Source organism: Meles meles, chromosome 19 (assembly GCF_922984935.1).
Source record: "Meles meles chromosome 19, mMelMel3.1 paternal haplotype, whole genome shotgun sequence".
NCBI lineage: Eukaryota > Metazoa > Chordata > Mammalia > Carnivora > Mustelidae > Meles > Meles meles.
Window position 1 is genome coordinate 13,072,042 of NC_060084.1, and position 20,552 is coordinate 13,092,593.

At 40.9% G+C, this 20,552-nt stretch overlaps 1 protein-coding gene across 1 annotated transcript in view; it reads right to left on the reverse strand.

Moving 5' to 3' along the window:
* HYDIN (HYDIN axonemal central pair apparatus protein) overlaps positions 1–20,552 on the reverse strand; it is a 301,936-nt gene that overhangs the window by 158,003 nt on the left and 123,381 nt on the right. The window contains exons 18-20 of the mRNA XM_045986716.1: positions 8,507–8,745; positions 5,008–5,281; positions 3,098–3,241 (exon numbers count right to left, since the gene is read on the reverse strand). Coding sequence (XP_045842672.1) covers positions 3,098–3,241; positions 5,008–5,281; positions 8,507–8,745 — 657 coding nt within the window. The remainder of the gene's footprint in view (positions 1–3,097; positions 3,242–5,007; positions 5,282–8,506; positions 8,746–20,552) is intronic.

Sequence of the window (20,552 nt, forward strand, 5' to 3'; positions counted from 1 at the left end):
CAGGAACTCACGTAGTATTAATTTTTATATATCTCATAGAGCTTGTCACAGTTGACCATCCTGTAGCTGAAACCCCTATTCTATTTCTTCAAAGTCTACTTTCCCCATTAGCCTATTAAGCCAGGGTTTTGCTGTGTCTTTGCTGCAATATGATGTAAGTGCCCCCAAATTATCTGTTGGCTTGAAGTGAACTTGTACACCTGCCCTCCCCTTCCTTGATTATAAGCTCCCTTATTCATCTCCTAGCAGAGCTCTTTATCTATAGTGGATGCTCAAGAGATGTTTAATATGAACAAAATATAATGGAATCTACTACCAGAAACAATGGTCCTGAACATTCCCCTGCGAGTCTCCAGGTAACAAAAGGATTCCTGGTGGATTGCCCCATAATCAGCTAGGCGCTGCCAAACTTAGTCCTTCTGTATGACACCATGTCAGGACCTAGCTTTGATTACATATGTTCCACACTATGGAACAGCAGCTTAATTAATACTTAGTTTTCCCAGTTGGCTGTGAGGTTCTTCTGGGAGGGACTATTCTCACTGTTCTATCCCTAGTCTCAACACAGTGCCTGGTATGTGGTAGGCCTTGATAAATATTCCATTAGGCAGCCAGTATGAATCCAATGAATAAACCTGACCATGTCACTCCTCTCCCTGCCTATGGCCCTCCAATGGCCACCCAGAACAAAACCCAAAGTTGAGAACATGCCTCCCAGTCATGCCAGACTCATCTGGCCTCTGTCCATTTTCTCTAGATGGACCTCCTGTCATTTTGGGCACATTCTCTAAGGTGACCTTTCAGTTCTGTATACTCCCAACATCTTTCCTAACTCAGGCCCTTCGTATGTGCTGTTCCCTCAGCTTGTGATTCTCTGCTCTGTCCTAGTCACCAGACTAACTTCTATTTCTCCTTCAAGTCTCAGCATGAGGCCCTTGCTGAAGGAAGCCCTCTGTGACCACATGTACAAATACAGCCATGTCTCCAAGACATGTTCTCACAGTCTTCTATCTCTTTTCCATGGCACTGTTTAAAATTGAATCTTAAACAAATAATTTTAATAATTTGTTTAGTGTGTAACCTCAATCAGTCTCTTAGCTTTGACTATGTCAGGCTGTTTCACCAGATTTCCAGCACCAATACAGTCCTCAACTTGGAAGAGATATTCTCTACGTCTCTGGTTTGGATTTTACATAATTCTAGGACGGAAGTCTGCCTAGGAATAGGTGACATCCTGCTGTGAAGTGTGGCCCACCTCCTCACCATCCTGACCCCCTGCACCGAGCAGCGACCATTCCCAGCTTTCCCCATCCTCTGCCTCCATTCATTGCATGTCCCTAATGGCCATATAAAGTCATGGGCATTTATAGCCACATAAATTAAAGAGTGTGAATCTGTTTAAGTTGATACCTCTCAGGCGCTGTTGGGTGATCTGCATAACAGCTTAACTTGCATCTCTATTTCCCCACACGTGCGATGGGAACGACAACAGAAGCTGCAGCACAGATTGTCGTGAGGAAACAGCTGGGAAAGTGCATGTGCGAAGCACAGCTTGACGCCAGTGGATACCATTCAGTTAAGTGGCGGCTATTCTTTTTTTTTCTTTTTTCAAATTTTTATTTAAATTCTAGTTATTTAGCATATAGTGCAATATTGATTTCTGGAGTAGAATTCAATGATTCATCACTTACGTACAACACCCAGTGCTCCTCAGAAGTGCCCTCCTTAATGCCCATCGCCCATCCAGCCCATCCCCTACCCACCTCCCTCCAGCAACCCTTAGTTTGTGCCCTGTCATTAATAGTCTCTTATGGTTTGTTTCCCTCTCTTCTTCTTTCCCCCCTCTGATATGTTCATCTGTTTTGTTTCTTAGATTCCACATATGAAATCATATGGTATCTGTCTTCCTCTGACTGACTTATTTCACTTAGCATAATACACCCTAGCTCCATCTGTGTCTTCATGAATGGCAAGATTTCATTCTTTTTGATGGCCGAGTAATATTCCACTGTTTCTATCACATCTTTAACCATTCATCATTTGATGGACATTTGGGCTCTCTCCATAGTTCAGCTACTGTTGATTATGCTGCTATAAACACTGGGGTGTTGTTACCTTTTCAAATCTGCATTTTTGTATCCTTTGGGTAAATACCCAGTACTGCAATTGCTGGGTCATAGGGTAGCTCTAGTGTTAATTTTGAGGAACCTCCATTCTGTTTTCCAGAGTGGCTGTACCAGCTTGCATTCCCACCAACAGTGTAAGAGGGTTCCCCTTTGTCTGCATCCTCACCAACCTTTGTTGTTTCTTGTGTTGGTTTGAGCTGTTCTGACTGGTGTGAGGTGGCATTTCATTGTGGTTTTGATCTGTATTTCCCTGATGCTGAGTGATGTTGGGCATATTTTGTTTTGTCTGTTAGCCATCTGGATGTGTTTTTTTGCAGAAGTGTCTATTCAGGTCTTCTGGCCATGTCTTAACTGGATTATTTGTTCTTTGGGTGTTGACTTTGATAAGTTCCTTACAGATTTTGGATACTAACCCTTTATCAGATATGTCATTTGCAAATATAGCCCATTCTACAGGCTGCCTTTTAGTTTTGTGATTGCTTCCATGGCTGTGCAGAAGCTTTATATCTTGATGAAGTCCCAACAGTTAATGTGTTCCTCGCCTCCGGTGATGTGTCAAGTAAGAATTTACTACGGCTGAGGTCAAAGAGGTGGCTAGTGGCACCTATTCTTACCGATTATAATTATCAATAATTCTACTCCAACCTTTTCTATACTATGATGTTTATTTAATCTACTTAGAGTAAAAAGATCAACTAAAATGCATTTTCAGTGTGTTGGAATACCCCTTCATTTACTTCAGTCTTCTAAATCAGGAATGATGGAAGTAGAATTTCCATAGCAATTTACATTTCAGAGGAATGTAGGTTCAGATTCAGAAGTTTTAATTCAATGTGTATTGGCTTCTGAAGCTGAAAAAACACTGGCTGGGTGTGGGTGTCAACAATCTTCCCATTAATTTAGCTTCCAAAATGAAAATGTGAACATGCTGACCCCTCCCCGACCCACCCCGGGCAGCAAGCCGCACTGACCTTCTCCAGTCGGTATATGAGCTGTTTCGTGGACAGCTGGATAAGCGGCGCTATGAACTCACAGAGGATATTCACAGTCATCACCAAGCTCTTCCCCTTTTGTGCCCCGATCATGGCATGGCACACCAGCTTTTCTTTGACTTTCTGTAGAGGAGATACACTGGCACTTTTAGAATATCCATTGCTCCGAAAACTTATTTCTCAACAATCAGCAAGCTGATTCTCAACTACCTGCCTGGAAACCCCACGGAAAAAGCACATTTTTCTGAGCGGTGCATTTCAGGGATTGCTCTCTGTCACACTATTATTAAAGTCTGATTGGCCAACTATGTCCTGGGTGGATCCCATGTTGGTTTCCAACTGCTCTGAGGACACAACTGATTTACATTCAGTTTAACATGTATTATGTATCAGGACGGTTAGGGACTGGACATACAGAACAGTGGCAGACGAGGCAGGTAAAATCCATCCTGGGCTTAAAGTTCAATGGTAGATACAAGATTTCTTATCAAGCTAGTCAGGAGCTATGGCTAGAAAAGTGTTGCCTTTCATTCTTGAGTATTTAAAAATCATGCTATAGAAACCAATATTTCTTTGGACCCAAGAGGCCCAGATTTTTATAAAGTACAAAGGGCTTAGAGTGAAGTGATATCACGAATAGTTTACACTGAGGAATATTCAGGTTTTGGATGTTAATGAATTTAAGTCTCTTCTCAATTATGTACTACAACAGGGAAGAACATTCCAGGAAGTTTTTAGTAAATCTTAAACTGAATTTAGAATCCCAGCTGCTCAGATTTAATGCCTTTAAGAATATGATCCGCTCTCGAGAACAACATTGTAGATGTGCTCCCGCAACAGACTGCCAGTGTCTTGAGATGAGGGGCTGCATTCTAGCCATCACGCAGCCTCAGTGCCTAGCACGGGGTTTGTCATGGGGTACGTACTTGGGAAAAGTTGGCTGAATCCCTGAAAGAGCACATTATTTACTCCACGATGGGAAATAACCTTTTCATTTTTGCACTGAGGGATGTGTTTTGCCTGAAAATGCTCTGTGAAGAAAGAATGTAAAGGAAATAAAGTCTGTGATCCTAGAGGAGCTAAGGCAAGGGACGGGCTTTCCCATCTTGTCTGCTGGGAGACCAATTTCTCCCCTTTCCTATTGCGTGAGAACAAAGTTCGGTATCACCTCCTACTTTGGTGACACCAGCAGGAGCTCAAGCATGATCATCTCGCATGCACAGAGCCTGCATTTGTGAGGTAGAAGAGGTGTGATTGAGGATGTTTCTTTTTTTTTTTTTTTGACAGTTTCCAATTTCCATGAGGGAATACGAATAAACAGACAATGATTTGGAACTGCTTAAATGTTTAAGGCAGAGTAGTGATGATATAAATATGAGCAGGACATCAAAGCTGACCGTAACTCAGCTTTTTAATTGACAAACAAAGCAATGATGGTTATAAATAGGAAACTGTTGTGTCAGGTTGAGAGGGAAGGGACCAAGAAGTCCCAATCCCTAGATAGGAGAGTTGGCTGAGAGTATCTCTGAACACATCCTTTTTGAAGAAATGTGAAATTAATATTGCTAAGTGTTGAGAGGAGGCTTAGCTTTGGCTGAACACTGGCTGTCCCTCTGCCAGAGACTTGCTGGCTGGTCCCTGCTGATCCTGGGGAGGAGAACCTACTTGATATGGCAAGTGTAAGGTTGGGTTCGTGGTAGCTGTGGAAACAAACAGAAAACTGAGCAGAGCTGAACCCTGAGAGCAATGGGTGCTGCCATGGTAACTCCGTGCTGTGTGAAATGAGCAACCACATCCTTTCTTCAGATAAATGTCAAGGGACTCTCCTAAGAAATAGAGCAAAGATTTATTTAGGAGAAAAATAGCTTCTAAATGTGCTATCCTCTTACCCTGGGAGTAGCAGAATAGCCTTCGAGTATCACGTCGATCGTCTGGTCGGGGTACAGCTCCATTCTGACGGGATGGAGCTGAAACACGGGGCCCAGGGGTGCCTTGGACTCCTGGGAGCCCTGAGGTTGGGGCTGGCTCTTAGCAAGACCCTTCTTAGCCAGGCCCTTCTTGTTCAGCTTGCCCTGTGGATGAAAATCTTCATTCATCCAGAACAACTGTTGGACCCGACGTCCTTTGTTGGTCAACTTGAAGCGGTAATAGTATGTGTCCAGGCTGGAAAAGAGGAGGCAGGGGTTGAGAGCACTCAGCTTTGGGGTATTCTGTTCAGTTTTCCACACTTGGAATTTACTCCTCTGAAAGTATTTAAAAAGGGAGTAAAGAAGTGGACGTTATTTTTTTTTTTTAAATTTAGGAAGGCTACGTGATGAGGTTATGAGGAGGCACCACAGTAATGGGACACTTTTATGTCCATTAAAATATAATGGAGTCCACAGCCTTGAGTGGGGCACCTGGGTCTGGTCCCTGAGTTGCCATCACCAGGGAAGGAGCACAGAACACAGACACAGTATGTGCGAAAACCACTCTAATTTACGAGAAATGATTCTGAGGAGTGAAAGGAAGGCAAAATACCTCCTGGAGGAGAAATATATTTCAACCCCTGTTGAGTAAATTTCCACTGACTGAGCAAAATACCTTGTGATGTGCTCAACTTGAAGGGCACTTGGAAGAGAAACCACACATACCCAGCAAGCCCGGCCAGAGCTCAAGGGGACTGTATGATGGACCACAACCTCAGCTGGATTGGTCATTTTTCTCAGAGTAGTCCTTTAACAATGCTGCTATTTCATTCAGGAATTCATTTCTTTGTTCATTCATCTATACCATCAATATTTATAAAGAACCTCTTGATTGGCTCTTTGTGAGACACTGGGATTTCTAAGACCTTGGCTCAAACATGATTTTGTTTAGTATTTTTTTAAAAACTGATTTAGGGGCACTTGGGTAGCGCAGCTGATTAATCTGCCTTCATCTCAGCATCTGCCTTCAGCTCAGGTCATGATCCCAGGGTCCTGGGATCAAGCCCTGCATCAGGCTCCCTGCTCAGTGGGGAGCCTGCTTCTCCCTCTCCTCCCTGCTTATGTTCTCTGTTGCTATCTCTGTCTCTCTTTCTCAAATAAACAAGAAAGATTAGAAAAATAAAAATAAAATAAAATAACTGATTTATAAGTTTATTGAAAATTTTTTTTTTCCCCAGGGAGAAAACTCATCTCAGAATGGAGGACTTTTTATTTTTAAAATTTCATCAGGCTTTCAGACTTCATCCCCTCTGTTTCTCATTACAAATAGCATCATATCTAATAAGTAAGTTGAAGCAGCGGATAAATAACGAGTATCTGCCAGCTGTCCCATGTAACCTTTTCTCTCTAATTATGTGTCCACAGAGCATGTTTACTGCAGTAGCTCGACTTCACAATTAAGTCGAGGCTTTAGGGAGATAATAATAATATAAACTATTTATAAAGTAGGCAGACTCTCTGTCACTTGTACATAGTAGGTGTATCTTTCATCCTCACAGCAACCCAGCAATAGTAAGTATATCTTCTCCCATCTTATAGGTAAAGAAATAGAAGCTCTGAAAATTCAAGGGCGTGGCCCCAGTATACACAACCAGAAGAGGCGCCATATGGGTTTTTCTTCAGACAATTACGTTCAAAAAGTTGGCCAACTGTTTCTGTAAAGAGATGAATAATAAATACTTCAGACTTTGTGGGCCATGTGGTCCGTCACGACAACTCAACTCTCCATTGTAGTGTGAAAGGAGCCCCAGAAAGTGTCTGTGTGGGAATGGGCACGGCTGTGTGCCAGTAAGACTGCATTTACAGAAGCAGGCAGTGGGCTGCTGTTTACCCACCCCTGCTTTTGATGCTTCTCCTGGAGGTGGCTGGCATCATGATTTTATGGTGAAAAGAAAAACAGCAGGGTTTGTCCAGAGGAGAAATTGGCAGCTGAAAGCTGCTGTTTGCTTCTGCATTCATAGACAACTATTAGCTAACCCTCCATTTCTAGGCAAGTGTCAGAAAATCCTCGGGGGCTATCTGACACTATTGGGAGACTAAGGAGAACATGTAATTAAGTCTGGCGTGCAGTGTATTGTTTTCTATAATTATATTTGAGTGCACTTAACAAGAAATTTGGAAATAGAAGCATGATATGCAATGACAAAATGCCCTAGCTTATGGCCACGAGATGGGTGGAGAGGAGTATTTTTACACCTAGTTGACACAAAAACTGTAATTGGATGCTTCTCTGAAAACATGTGCAATTCAACGATCTGACTCGCCTGTTACTTCATGCCTACTGGTTAATGTAGTTTCCATCAAGTGTCCTGTGTTATAGATGGAGCAGAGGAAAAGGGGTGTGGATGGGCTTTTGGGGAGGAACCCTAACTGATTTTTGTCAGGCACATCCTCTCTAAGTATAGCATGTCCGTCTTGGTTTCAAGGCCTGTTACACCAGGCAGGAGCACCCCTCTGAGATCTGTTCACAGTATTGCCACAGACAGACCAGATTCAGCTGGCCCCCAAGAGCCCACTAGCGGCAGCCATGTGACTCCTCTGAGGAGCCATGAATAAACTCCCATATATATCCTCCCCTGTTAGCATTCAAACCTCATACATTTTCAGAGCTGGCTTTAGACTGCTCTAGTCAGAGATGTCTATCCTGTACCACCTTTTATTTAAATATGGAGAGTCTCTAGCTTTCCAGCTGGAGTCCAGTGCGACCATCTCCACTGTTGGTGCTTGGATGGGGAGACAAGCAGAGGACGTAATACCAGAAAAATTACCAGCCTTGCAAGAACTGATCACATACAATACATTTTTAATCTTCCAAGTTATGCTCTACTCAGGTCACCACCGAGCTGCATCTGTGTTTTCTACATTCATGGAGAGGAATGAGCAGCGCATTGGAATTGAAGAGGAGACACCATGGCTGAGATTCTAAATTTGTCACAAAGAAGCCACTATATGTTTGAGAGAAAAATGCACTTCCAGAAGTCTCTTCTCTAGTGTGGAGGGACACAGCTTGGAGAACTCCACTACGCTGTACCTAGGAAATGTCTTCTGGCAGATGATGTTCCCATTTGGAGGGAGAATAAAGACAGGAAAAGGGAGGGGAGGCTAAAGACGCCAGTTCTGTTTACTTAAAATAGTTTTTCAGGGCGCCTGGGCGGCTCTGTGGGTTAAGCCTCTGCCTGCGGCTCAGGTCATGATCTCAGGGTCCTGGGATCGAGTCCTGCATCGGGCTCTCTGTTCAGCACGGAGCCTGCTTCCCCCTCTCTCTTTCTCTGCCTGCCTCTCTGCCTACTTGTGATCTCTCTCTGTCAAATAAATAAATACAATCTTTTAAAAGAAATAAAAGTTTTTCAAGGTAGAGGAGATGCTCAGCTAATGCAACACCTCTAGTATCTGTAAGGATCAATCCCGGAAGTCTCCCTACCTAAAATGTGCTCCCAAATTGAGTTCTGGAGCAAAGGGCTTATCTGAGACAATGGTGGAGCCAACTCCAGAAGCCTGGACAGGAATCCGGTAAGTGCTGCTATTTTCTATGTCCAAGACGACCGTGTCTTTGAATGTCAGGATGTCGTTCACGTTGGCCGTCAGTGTCAGCTGAAGATCCGTTTCCGGGGGAACCATGCCCTCACTGGGTTCAACCGTCCACAGGGACTTTTTGTGTGCCTGCAACACAAGACTACAAGTTAACAGTGAAGATATTCTTGGCTTTTCATTCTGCTCCTGTCAAAGCTCTCTAGACTTCAAATGGCTGGCACTGCAGAACTCCACATCAGAGACAAACATTATTTTTTTGAATCAAAGCAGCTGGGTGTTTGTTGGCTTTTCTTTTTTTCAAAAAGCAATCTGATTCTGAAGAGCAAACCTACAATTCCACTTTTGAATGCTCTGTGAAGATTCTTTGTATCTCTTTCTCAGGATGACAGTCCAGTTCTCTAACAAGCTTATACTAATGATCTGCTCTAATCTCCAAATTCTGAGATACCAACAGAAGGTACAGCATCTTTCCTGGAATCTGTAATTTTTTAAAACAAATGTTTTTCAAGGGCGAAGTTTCTATGATGTTATAGTGAGGATGAACAACTTTCATTAATGAACACAATACAGGGGTTAATATTTCATAATAATCAATGGAATTTCATTTGCTAATATCTCAAACTCATTTTGAAATGCATGATAGGACTCATTAATACAGTAGGAAGTGATGCCTACCAGTCTATTTCTGTTAACCACTTAGACTCTCATAGCTCACTCTTTCCTCCCTAAGGTCTTTGGACAAATGATACCTCTCAACGAAATCTACTCTGCCCATCACATTTTAAATTGCAAACCTTCCCCCCAGTACTCCTGATCCCCTTTGCTCTGTTCACTCCCCCCCACGACCCCCGGATCTCAGATTGGGGAAGGTGAAGAATTTACTCCATCAGAACACAGAAATGGACGCATAACTTGGCATTTCAACTCCTATGGGAATTGCAGGCCTGGGGTTCATACCTGTCTGCTGTTAGGAAACATGGAGGGGCAGATACAAGAGAAAATAAGAAAGTTCTAGATCAGATCATCTCAGCTGTTGGCCCTTATTCCCAAATTAGTGGTCTTGGAGTACTCTACATAGTTTTACTCATTTATGAGACTCAGCTTACAAATAAGACATAAATCAATGCCACTTTTTCCTTCTTTTATCGAAAAGCAAATGCCTTTCAGAAGAAGGTTCTTTCGGTGTCATCTCTCCTGTTACAGCCATTTATTTTCCTCCTCTAGCCAGTAGCACAGGTCAACCCTCTGTTCACAACGAAGATAGCGTGTCACCAGTATAAGTGCTATTTCGAGTCAGGGGACATTAGTTTTCAGTGGATGGGTACCATTTCTATCCTGATTCCTGCTGACACAGGTTGGCTACTCTGGAAAGAAGATATGAAGTTGTTCTCCAGGGCTGAATTGGTGAGCTTTCTTTTTGATGAAGCCTATTAATCAATGTTTGGCATAAAACCAGGCAGCAAAGTATATCATAGAACTCACGAATAAGGCACATTAAAATGCCAGCTGCTAAGGTACTGGACTATTCTTCTCCAAAGTCAAGCTTTAAACTGCTCTAACACCCTTGTGTCTCTTTGCTCTTTGACTTTTAGGGGTGTCCTTTGCTACTAGGAAGGACTTGGCATATGTGATATTTTCTGTTATCAGATGGCAGTTCTGATGGGAGAAGAAAGGGACGAATGAAGATCATCATAGCTATGGAGGACACTGCACAACCTTTCAAAACCCCAATAGAGTAAGATGATGGAAATGGGTTAGGAAGAAGGGCTCTGAAGGAAAGGGATGTGGGTTTGAATCCCAGCGTCACTGCTTTCCAACCACTGGATCTTGGGCATGTTACTTAGCCATGCCCAGGCTCAGTGTTCTCGTGTGGAGCTTGAGACACCAGCTGCACCCTCTGTGCTGACGGTGGTGATGCTTCAGCGAGGTCCCGCATGTGAAACTTGGAGCAGCGTCTGACAGCGTAAGTCCTCACGAATGACGTCATTGTCATCATTTCACCAAAATACGAAATGCTCCACATGACACATGGTTATAGGCTCACTGGTATTTGCTAAAAATAATAAGATTACAAAACTGAGGAAACAAAGAGGGATGCTAAGAAAGCATATGACAGATACTACCTTTGCCAGAAGAGAAGCAGCGTGTGGGGGTCTGTGGAAGGCAGAGTTATAAGGTGGCCCCCAAGGTGTCTGTGTCCTGGTGCACGGGTACCTTTTTCCAGTTATTTAATCAAACATGAATCTAGGGCTGTGAAGGGATTTTGGAGATAGAGTTAAGGTCCCACGTCCACTGATTTTAAGATGGGGAGATTATCCTTAGTGGATCAGATGAGCCCTTCAAAGGGATTTGGCTCACTCTGGAAGACAGTATGGAGATTCCTCAAAAAGTTAAAAATAGAACTATGCTACAACCCAGCAATTGCACTATTAAGTATTTATCCAAAGGATACAAACAGTGATTTAAAAGGGCACGTGCACCCCAATGTTTGTAGCAGCAATGTCCACAACAGCCAAACTGTGGAAAGAGCCCAGATGTCCATCGACAGATGAATGGATAAAGATGTAGTGTACACACACACACACACACACACACACACACACACACACGGAATACTACTCAACCATCAAAAAGAATGAAATCTTGGCATTCGCAATGATGTGGATGGAACTAGAGGGTAGTATGTTAAGTGAAATACATTAATCAGAGAAGGACAAATACATGATTTCATTCATATGTGGAATTTAAGAAACAAAGCAGATGAACATAGGGGAAGGGAAGGAAAAATAAGATGAAAACAGAGAGGGAAACAAACCATAAAAGGCTCTGAACTATAGGAAACAAACTAAGGGTTGCTGGAGGAGAGGTGGGTGGGAGGATGAGGTGACTGGGTGAGGGGCATTAAGGAGGGCACTGGACGTGATTAACACTGGGTGTTAAATAGGCAGCTGATGAATCACTAAATCACCTCTGAAACAAAACAAAACAAAACAGAACAAAAAAGGTGGGGGAGATTATCCTTAGTGGACCAGATGAGCCCTTAGAGTTTCACATATTTGTTCCAAAAATGACAAAAATGAGCTTTCCTAGCCTTCCATCTAAACTTCAGCAATAGCTGTCTCTGGTTCTGGTTTTTTTCTGAGAATTGGAGGTAAAAAGGCCAAGTCCTCAGAGCAGCCCTTGAACGACACGTACAGAAGGTTAGTACATGCATGCCCATGGGGCTGTGAAAGATGGAAAGATGGTGATCTTCTGCAATTCAGAATTCTGTGCCTGCTGCTGATGAGTGTGACACCCTGAGGTTTCACGTGTCTGAAGATAATGTTTGCTTTTTACCTGATAATAGTGCATCAGCGTAGTTCTTAGGCAGCGTTCAGCTCCCAAGGTAATACAGTCAGAGCTTTTACAAGTTTCCTCATGGTGTATTTAACACTTGCCATGAAAGGCAGAAGTGAATGCTATTGTTTGCACCTGTCATCTCAGCAGTAAATGAGAGGGAATGTACTTAGGCAGACCTCCTCATCCATGGTGCGAAGGGCTGTGGAGCTTGAAGAAAATGCTGTGCGCTTTCTTCGAAATGACTTGTTTGCCAGTTAAAATCCGCAAGAATTTCCTTCCGTGGAATGAGAAGGCACAAATAACAACAGAAACCAATGTGCAGAGCTAGGGATTTCTTTGGATTAATGCTATTATCTCAGCAGACGATCAATTCTTTGTGGAATAAGGACAATGAACAGTCACAGAGGCCTTTCTCTTTTTCATCTGCTAAATGCTATCTCCACTCATTTGATTCTCTTCCCTGAAGTGAGTCACTTTGCTACTTAAAATAATTAACTGAGAATTAGGAGATGAAGTGTGAAAGAAATGGTCTGGGGCTTTACAAGAGAGGCAGGGAAGGGTAATGTTTACAAGAGTGGGCTGTGAAGTCACATGACTTGGTGGTCAACCATGGACTCTGCCATTTGTAGCCACATGATCCGGGATTAATTAAAAAATCCATTTCCGTTTCCTCATTTGTTAAATGTGCTGTTTGAAGATGAAATAAAATAGGTGCCAAGCATCCAGCATTTTGTCTACCGCAGAGTAAATGCTCAATAAATGGTGGGTATTATTAACGTTATCTATCAAAACGTCACGTCCAGTTCCCCTTCCTGCTTGTGTTCTCCCCAGTCTTCATTAGTGACAGGGTTCTTTCTCACAGGCCTGATCCTGCTCCTCTCCTGCTGAAGATACTGGAAGGCTCTCCAAGGTCTGGACCAGTGGTGTTGAATCCTTTATCCCCTTTGAGAATGCAGTGGAAACCCACCACAGAAAATGTAAACACACACACACTTTACATATAATTTCTAGGGTTCATGGTGGATATTTGCCACTTACTCTGTTTGCAACATGGAAGCCTGTAAACAAGACTGGAATACTGGACAGAAGCCTTTGGTCTGGAGAATCTATTCCTAATTCTTCATAAGAGGGCCCCAGTGCACTTTTCTAGGCTTCCTTCCCAGGAACTGTCAATTTCCAACATGCACCCCTGGCTTCCACCCTACCAGCTCACCCATCCTTCTCAAGGGTACCGTACATCGTCGCTGCACTTAAACACGCTACTCTCTGGGATCGCACACCCCATTTCCCTGTCCTCCTCCTCATCCTTCCAGTCTCCACTCAAATGTTTTATGTCTGAACACTTTAAGTTTTATAGAAGAATTAATCCCTTCCTCCCTGTGGTTACATATCATAACACAGTGCATTATAATACTGTATTGGTTGTGTATTCATTTCCTCTTCTGAGATTGTAAACCCTTCAAAGAAAGAGACCATCCTGTGTGTTTTGATGCCTCTCACTTCAGTTAGCACAGTACTAGGCATGGAGAAGGTGTTAAAAAAAATTTTTTTTGTCAATAAATATATAAAAATATTCAGCCTTACCAGTAAGCCAAAGAAATACTTATGATATGAATTTTTTTTTCCTCATCTGCCAGATTTGGCAAAAATAAACCAAATGCTGGCAAGGGTCTGGGAGATGGTGACATTCTTCAGCATTGCTGGGGGTAGGATGTAAATTGGTATAAATTTTCTAGAAGATAATTTTATAAGATGTGTCAAGCCTTTTAGTCATGTTCATGCCAAATGACCATTTCTAGAAGCCCAGTTTAAGGAAACAGTGAGGAATGTGATCGGCAATTAGGACACGAGCATTGTTTATGGTGGTGAAAAATTGGAAACAATTTATCAGTAGGGGATTATGAATCAACTGTGGTGGAGCCAAGAGATGAAATAAAATCAGTCACTGAAATGATCTGAACAGGAATATTCCTTAATGATTCATAACGAACGTGACTACACTTCATTGTCGAGTGAAAATAGCCCATAAATGAAGTACTATTATCCCATGGGAGGGGTGAGAAATACACAAACATACACACACACAGTGATGTTTCAGAAGATATACACTGACAATTTAAGAGTGATTATATGCTTGATGGCATCGTGAGTGGTTTTTTTCCTTCTTCCATTTGTTCTACAAGGATAATGTCAATTGCATGGTAAGAAGACATGCGTTTGTATTCATTGAAGAAAGAACCTGTCCTAAAAGGATATGAGCACTCTCTTTAGAGCCCATGTAATTTTAACTTTGTTTGCTCTCTTGCTTCCATTTCATTCCCAATTTCTTTATTTCTTAGAAGTTTTTCTTTGTAAGTAAGTAATACAGGTACACAGCATAGAACTCAAATGAGTTTAAGGGTCAAGAATCTCTCTCTCTCTCTTCTGTCTGTTGATGGACACTAGCTGCCATCCCGAGAGGCAGCCACTGTTCGTGGCTTTCTGCATATCTTTCCAGAGATTCTTTATGACTTAAAAAAAAAAGCCCATTTACATATATACTATGTTTTCTTACACAAATGGTAATAGCATAATACTTTCCTGAAGCAAGATTTAAATTTTCAAATTTTTTCTGAAATGTACACAAATAATTTGCAAAGTCAAATGGTTCTAAGGAAAAAACAACATGAAAAACAGTAATCCCTTGAACCTACTCCCACTCTTCCCCACTATTCCCATCTTTGCCCATTAACAGAGGCAACAGCTATCCATTCTTTTTGCATTTTCTTTTGGCATTTGCCTTCCTCTAAGGCATCTACTGCTACTTCTTAACTTTACAATTTGAGCATTACCAATTTACTTCTCTCTACAGAAGACAATGACAGCTCTCTTCTTTTCCTCTCTCCATCACTTTCTCCCCCCCCCCCCCGCCCACATCCACCCAAATATAGTTAAAATTTACTTTCTGGTGAGAATCTATACTATTACAAGCATGCAAATACTATTCACAGCTATGAAAAGCATACTGCGATTACATTTCCATTTGTGTACAACTTTTATTTTCCCAGGAGTTAGTGTCTTGTCTTTGCTTGTTGTTTAATGTATCTATCATGGACGCATCCCCAAACTCTCAAAGGGGTAAATGTCCTCTCAGTACTTTCAGAAACATCGATTTTGTATCAGCTGCATTTTCTTAAAGATAAATCTCTCCTGGAGTGATCTGTTCTGCAAGCCCTGCCTGGAGTGGCTGCTCTCTGGGCCTGCAACACGGCTGGCCTCCTAAGAATGCCACATGGCATGCCCTGTGTATTCCTTGAGTTTCTTTCCTGTATCTGAACCCCTGTATCCCAGATCTCGTATTTTCCTCACTTTGGTGGAGAATGTTCTTCAGTACCTTCCCAAGGAATGATTCATGGAGGGTAAATGTTTTGATCTCGCACGCCTGAAATATCTTTATTCTACCCCCACACTTGATTAATCTTGTGGTTGGATGATGAATTCAAGACTAAAATTTATTTTCCTTCAAAAAGTCTTTTTTCCATCCCAGGTTTGCCATCTAGAAGTTAGAGGTCACTCTGGTTCCTGATTTTTTTTTTTTTTTTGAGCACTAATACTTTTCTATCTGGAATTTAAAGGTATGTTTTCTAATGCGCTTATTTTCATCAATTATGTAGCATATTTGATGAGTCTTTTCCATAAGTTTCCATAAGTTATTTTCATCAATTATGCAGCATTTTTGATGAGTTTCCATTTTCCATTTTCATAAGTTTCCATAAGTTCTTCTCTGTTAGTTCTGGAGACATTCCTTGCATAATCTCCTCACCTCCATTTTTAAATTTATTCTTTCTGGAACTACTTATTTGTATCTTTAAAATGCTGAAAAAATCATTTAATTTTCTAATCTTTTCTCCTTGTTTCTAGCTTTTCCTCCTGTTGTTCTACTCTCTAATAGCTTCTCAATTTTATTTTTCAATTCTTTTATCAAAATTTTCCCTTATGTGATTGTATTTTTAACTTCCATGACAATTTTATTGCTCCTTTAAAAAAATATATCACCCCGTTCTTGTTCATGGACGCAAAATCATCTTTTATTTTCCTGAGATTACTAATGATAATTTTAAGCTTTCTTCTCACTGTATTGCCTTTGTTTCCTCCAGGTTCTCAACTTCATGTTTTCTGGTTCCTTGCTGCTGCATTACAGGCTTTCTTGACGCAGCTTCATTCAGTCCTGGTGAAGCACTAAAACTGTATGTGCTCAAGGGAAATCAGATATTTTAAATGCCCAGCTATCAGTTTATTTCTGCCTTTCCTTGAAGTTAGTGAAAGCGCCCAGAGAATATTCCAATCTGCTGCTCATGTGCTGGGGATTAAGGGAGAAGGGGGCCTTTCAGAATGAAGACTTGCTAGTAGTCCTCTTATTTTCACAATGGTAGCCTGCCCTCAGCAGTGCCTGAGAGTCAGCAGCCAGTTTACGATTATTCCTTTCCAAGTAAACAGTCTTTGTGTCTCTGGGTGCCTTTAATACCTATTCTCTGGTCTGAAGCAGTTTTACTATAATGTGCCTATATTTATATTTATCTTGCTTTATGTTTATCATCTTTTTTGAATCTGGCTTGATGTCTCAGCCATGATCTCTTCTTCTCCATTCTCTTCGCTCCATCTGGTACTCCAAACACCATACCCTCTGTGTGCATTTGTTTGTGTAACCAGCTCTTCTACATTTTTCATCCCTTTAGTCCTTTCCCTTTTCATTTTGGGTGGTTTCTTCTAACATATCTCCCGCTTCCACAATTCTCTCTTCATCTGTATCTAATAAGCAGTTAAGCCCATCCACCGAGTCCCTAATTCCAATTGTATTTTTCAGGTCATCAGTTCCATTTGTTCTCTTCTATACTTCCTGTAGTTGTACCAAAATTTTAAATCTTGCCTTTTAGTTCCTTGAGCACATTAAGTATATCGTAGTTTTCTGTTCAGTAGTCTTATCTCCTTGTATGGCTGGTTACTTTTAAATTAGCTGTTAGACTTTGTATATCAAAACTGTAGATACACAAAATATTTAAAGCTTAGAATAATGTTTTCTCCCTTGGGGAGAGTAATATATATTTGCTTCTGGGAAAGATGTGGGAAAAACTAACAATTCTAGATGTTCTTTATCCAGGCAGAGATTAAAATAATTTGAAATGAGGATCTGTGCTAGTTTACTTTTGGTCCCAAGGTGTAGCTTTATCAGAGTCCTAACCAAAAGTCTGAAAGTTTTACCAAGTCCAATCTTCTCCAATTTTTATCTCTCTAGCAAGTCCAGATTTCAATTTTTATCTTCACAGACCTGTGAGTTTTCTGAATGCTCTTTTTAGTTTTTCAAACTCTGCAGGGATTCCATAGGAAAAACAGTCACAAATGCTGAGCATATATTTCTTGGTTTCCTTTTTCTTTTTGTTTGTCACTGGCTTTGGTACTTTCAAACTCACAGTTTTTCATAATTTTGCCCAGATTCTCTCCTTGTTCTTAAAGGGAAGTAGTTTGGCGTAGTAGATTGAATAAGAAGTGGTTGGTCACTGATCTGCTGAAAGTTCTTAGTGGTCAAATAATTGCCCTACCTTTTGGTTTCCCCATTTGTGAGGGAAAAAGTCTGTAAGAATTTTAAGGCCAGCTGAGTTTAGATGCATGAGGGAGGCAGGTATATGTAATTTACATCACTTGTAAGTAATATGTACCACAATCTTTTCAGGTTACTAGGATGTGTCTTTAAACAAGGACTGTAATGTCCTTTCTGAAAGTCACTGCCTTCTCAAAACTCAGTCAACGTTGTCAGATCAAACACAAAGCATGAAGATAGTTAACTAAAAGGAAAGAGGACAGCTCCTAAGCATGTAGACATGACTTACACAAATTTCAGGGAGCATCTGCACAAATAAATGAATAAATAAGCTCCAAGGAGATAGAGAATCAGAAAGCTATTGAACTTGAAATTTCTAAATACTAACCTATTTTCTAATAAGCCTCTTTTCTTTGATGTGGAAGAACATATATTCATTCATTAATACAAATATTTTCTATTTTATAAGAAGGCTTCCCTGTCAAAAATTTAGAGAAACAAAAGTGAGGAAAAAGGCAGCATTAGAGCTCCCATTTCACAGAGCTCTGTACTATATGGATCAGTTCATTTGAAATCTTAGGGCCTCTCTGAGTGTGCCTTATTTATTTCTCTTTCTTATCTAAGAAAATAATATAAAGGATCTTAAGATATAGTGTCATAAAGATTTAAGTCTTTCCACAAGTCATTTCACCTAGATCTTTTTGGCTGTCAACATTAATAATCAAAGCTAGCATTTATTGAATGCCAAATGCTTATTTTTCACCAGGCACTTTCTAGATATATTATCATGTTTAATCTTCTGGATGCCATTATTAGTTCCATTTAAAGGAAAGGAGTCAGTCTCAGAAAGGTTAAATAACTTTCCCAGAGTTTGAACGGGTAGAATTAGGACTCCATTCCAAATCTGCCTGACTACAACATCCTTACTCTTGATAGTATGGAATACTACTTCAACACTCATATATTGAACAACTCTTTGTTGAGTGACTACCATATGTTAGACAACTGTGTGTGACACATGATCATACCTGCCCTCTGAGAATGTTGCCCTTCCCTCTCAGACACATCCCAATTTAACGTACTAACATTCCAGAGGGGGATTTTTTTCCTTCCAAAGTATGAAACTTAATGATGCATGCAACAATTTCATCACAGATGTCTCTATAAAAGACACAAGTGTCATCCTATGAAGAGCTCTCCCATGTCATTTATGCCCCTCCAGTTTCTGCCTTTTTTGCTTATGACAGGGAAGAGGAAATGGGCCTAAGAAAGAGTATGATTTTCTTCCTGAAAAACATTATATAATCTTGACATATGTGTGTTGGTGATCTCATACTATTAATAAACCTGCACACCATACCACTTATCACATCTCTTCTTGTCTTTTTTCATGATATAAAAGTGTTTATTTCATTTTACTAGCTTATTTTTTTTTTCTTTTTTTTTTAAAGAAAGAAAGAAAGAAAGACCCTACTCTTTCGGAAAAGCTTTTCTTTGATTTCTTATTTTGGGAATTCGTATTTCTTTTTTTTTTTTAATATTTTATTTATTTGACAGAGAGAAATCACAACTAGGCAGAGAGGCAGGCAGAGAGAGAGGAGGAAGCAGGCTCCCTGTGGAGCAGAGAGCCCGACGTGGGGCTCGATCCCAGGACCCCGGGATCATGACCTGAGCCGAAGGCAGAGGCTTTAACCCACTGAGCCATCCAGGTGCCCCATTTTTGCCTCATTTTACTAGTTTATTATTGAATATGACTGTTTGCTCTCCATGCACAGAGTAAGTTCTTTTTTTTTTTTTTTTAAAGATTTTATTTATTTATTTGACAGAGAGAGATCACAAGTAGGCAGAGAGGCAGGCAGAGAGAGAGAGGAGGAAGCAGGCTCCCTGCCAAGCAGAGAGCCTGAATCGGTACTTGATCCAGGGACCCTGAGATCATGACCTGAGCCGAAGGCAGAGGCTTAACCCACTGAGCCACCCAGGTGCCCCAGAATAAATTCTTTTGTTGATAATGACAATGATAGCCATCCCTTAAAAGTGACATGAGCTGGTATCTTAGTCAGTTAAGGCTGCTCTAACATAGACTGGGTGGTTTATAAACAAGAGAAACTTTTTTCTCATAGTTTTAAAGGGTGGAAGTCTGAGATCAGAGCATCAAAATGGTCAGGTCCTGGTGAGAGCCCTCCTCCAGGTTACAGACAGCCATTATTTTCATTGTATCCTCACATGATGGAAAGGGTGGAGCTCTTTGGGGTCTCGTTTTTGAGAGTGCCAATCCCATTCATAAAGACTCCACCTTCATGACCTAATTACCTCCCCAACCCCTAACCTACTTGTACCATCATATTGGGGGTTATGATTTCAACATATGAATTCTGGAGGGACACAAACATTTAGTCCACAATGATTGAGTTCATGATGCTGCTGGTAATGGAGAAGAAGCTATAAATTTTTATGGAGGAGGGAAAGTAGAATTTGGAAAGAAAAATACATCTGATCAATATAAAGGAAGTTTTCCTTAATCTCCCTCTGTGGTGACAAGCATTAACTGTAAAACTGAATAATAATTAATTAGAAAAAACAATTTGCTAAAGCTAATTAAGAGGTGAAACAGGCAGAATGAAGATGGAAAGTCTTGCAAATCATGCAAGAAACTCATATATTTTTCTTTTATTTTCTAGATAACCTGTATCCAGAAATACCCTGTTCATTTGACAAATGAACAAAACCTCTGCCTTTCATTTTGGCTTTAGCTTACATTCAAACTAATCATATTCAACCAGTAACTGTCGTTCTAAATTCAGGGAAGGTGCTGACCCATCATGTTACCTAGTATTCAATTGATAGCTTTCCTTTTTACAGTGTGGTTTATAATCAGTATGACCTGCTGGAATCTGTCTTCTGGGTTTCACATTTAGCTTTGCCAACTTAAAAGAAGTCTCAAGGGAGAGTCAGGGTAAGAGGCTCACACCTCTCTGTCAAGCACAATCCTTTGCTTCTGTAAGTTTCTTGATATTTATTATTG